Below are 2720 nucleotides of genomic sequence, written 5' to 3' on the forward strand. Positions count from 1 at the left end.
TACAAATTAATTACCTTGGCCAATGATATTCAAACTCAGCAGCAGTTTCACAATACTTCAGAAGATAATTGAATATGTCAGAAAAACCATCTAAAGCTCTATACTGCCCAATATGCTTCTTTGAATTCTCCCCAATATGCCACGTACATAATCTATGTCTAGTATCTGGAAAAACATTCCTTATCCCAGCAGCAATGGATGGAGTTTGGTCTGTCATAATGGTTATTGGAGGATTTCCACCCATTGATGTAAGGAAAGTTTGAAAAAGCCAATTAAAAGATTCTGTTTTTTCATTGATAACAAAACCCATTCCAAACATAACATTATTAGCATGATGGTTCATACCAACAAAAGGAGCACAAATCATATCATATTTATTGGTCCTATAAGTAGTATCAAAAACCAATAAAATCCCCAAAATAATCATAATCTCTCTTCATCCTACCATCACGCCAAAAGAAACTTAAAAGTCCATCTTCTTCACTAAGCTCAAAGTCATAATAAAAACCTTCTTCACTGGAATTTCTCTGAGCAAAATACTTGATTAACTGATGACAGTCATGACCTTCAAGTTTATTAGCTTTTGCACGTGATAAAGCATTATAAGCATCACTAGCTGTAAAACCAACCATAGGAGATCCGCCTACTTCTTTCCTCAAAACCCTCAAGGTATCAGACACTTTAACACCACTAGCTTTTAAAGTAGACATAAAGTAAAGAGCCTCATTACTAACCTTCCTTTGTGATCTTATCAAATGCCTCTTATTTAGAGGAACCATAGCATGATTATGAATCATATTATGATTCACAACCGTCCACACACCATCCTTACCAATAGAAAACTGAACAAAAGCAGTACACCCAGTACGCGTATCCAATCTAGCATAAGACCTTGTTCTCTTCCTTTTTTCATCTTTAACCCCTTCGCAGCTACACAAGAACCGTTTCATAGTATAAAGTTCACTGTTTTGACGTTTCCGACCTTTCCCAACCCTAATACCAAAACCTTTACTAAAAGCATATTCATTATACAAATCATAAGCTTCGTCTTCATTTTTAGCTTCCTTCATCATTAACATAGATTCTGACCCTTCAACAAAAAGACTTACTTCCTTATTCACTGCGAATGGAAGAAATGTTCAATGTTAAATTAGTGATTGTTCAATGTTAATATTGTGAATGATCAATTTCAATAATAACTAACATTTTGAAATTTTAAATGTTCAATATCCTTAAATAAAATGTTCAATATTAAAATAATAATGTTAAAAATATTAAAATAGCATGTCCATGTTTAAATAGGTGTTGTTCAATGTACTTAAGTAAAATGTTCATTACGAACATAGGTATTATTAAAAATATTAAATAAAATGTTCATTGTAAAATAGATAATGATCAATAAATCTTAATAGAAAGTTCAATATAATACAATAGAATGTTCATTATCTAAATAAAAAAGACACAATACATTTCAATGCAATGTTCATTACTAATATACGTAACATTCAAAGTCATTAAATAAAATGTTCATTATTATTGTAGACAATATTCAATTTCCTTGAACTGAATATTCATAATTTGTTAAGAATGTCATAACTAAACAATGAACAATTTTTTCTTTTAGGACAGAACAATTCAAAAATTCATAACATAATATGTATTTTATCAAAATATATAATGTTCATAAGATCTGAGCTAAAAATTCATTAACATTATATACATTGATAATAAATAAAATTATGAATAAAAATCGAACAAAAAACTAACGTACAATTGCAAAAAAAATAAGAAATTCTGCAGATAACCAAAACAAAGATACAAATCAAAATCGAAATATCCAGCGAAAACACGAAAAATAAAAAAATTCTAAACACATTTTATCCAAAATCAAAATATAAAATCGAACACAATCAAAACCAAAAACATTGAAATCAAAACAAATAAATAAAAATAATAAAAATGTAAACTTACATTCTGACATCAATGTACTTAAAATTCCAGAATTAGATTCGAAAAGAGCTTCAGAATTATCCATAACTGCGAGCTCCATCGAAACAGAGGAGAGAGAAAATAGGAGAGAGAAAAAATCGAAATAAACCCTAAGAACAAAAATTGCGCAACTTGAAGAAGAGGTAACAAAAAAAAAAGTTAGGAAACTTAGGAAACTTAGGAAAAAGATGCTGAACGACGTCGTTTTCGGGGGGTACAGCCAGCGCTGGCTGTACCCGCATCACACGACGTCGTTTGGTTAGGGGTACAGCCAGCTTGGCTGTACCCGGGGGCAGCCAAAAAATTGCGATACTTTCCTTTATACTAATCTTGCTGACGTTTTAAAAAGAAATCAGTAAAAATAAAATTACATATATGCTAATTTCTATAGCTAACTCAAAATTAAAAGTTTAAACATAAAATTGAAATGTGGCAAATAAGCCCCAAGAATTAACTCTCATGTGCAAATTAGCCTCCTTACTATTAATCGTAGCAAATTAATCCTATTACTTTAAAAATTGTGCAAATTAAAACTCCCATGTAACATACCAATATTTTCCGATGAGATACAATCTGAATGAGAAAAAGCCCAACAGAAAACCACCATTATTATTGACCAAAAAGAAGATCTTAGCAGGAAAATCTAAACTATGCAGTACTCGTATTAACTAGAAACTTAAATGCATAGCATAATTACAAAACAAGTTGTCAAAAACTCAAATCTTCTAAAG

The 2720-nt window shown here is 30.5% G+C and overlaps 1 protein-coding gene across 1 annotated transcript; it reads right to left on the reverse strand.

Moving 5' to 3' along the window:
• Positions 1-395: 395 nt before the first annotated feature.
• LOC130463437 (protein FAR1-RELATED SEQUENCE 5-like) lies at positions 396-2050 on the reverse strand. The gene is made up of 2 exons (XM_056832571.1): positions 1972-2050; positions 396-1120 (listed from the first exon to the last, which is right to left on the reverse strand). The coding sequence occupies exons 1-2, from the start codon at positions 2048-2050 to the stop codon at positions 396-398; spliced, it is 804 nt and encodes a 267-aa protein (XP_056688549.1).
• Between the last annotated feature and the right edge of the window lie 670 nt (positions 2051-2720).

This window comes from Spinacia oleracea, chromosome 6, assembly GCF_020520425.1.
Source record: "Spinacia oleracea cultivar Varoflay chromosome 6, BTI_SOV_V1, whole genome shotgun sequence".
NCBI classification, from domain to species: Eukaryota; Viridiplantae; Streptophyta; class Magnoliopsida; order Caryophyllales; family Amaranthaceae; genus Spinacia; species Spinacia oleracea.

Coding starts and splice junctions, on each gene's coding strand:
- LOC130463437 (XM_056832571.1), bottom strand. CDS start 2,050: ATGGAGCTCGCAGTTATGGATAATTCTGAAGCTCTTTTCGAATCTAAT. Junction 1,121..1,971: donor AAGTACATTGATGTCAGAAT/GTAAGTTTACAT, acceptor TTCCATTCGCAG/TGAATAAGGAAGTAAGTCTT.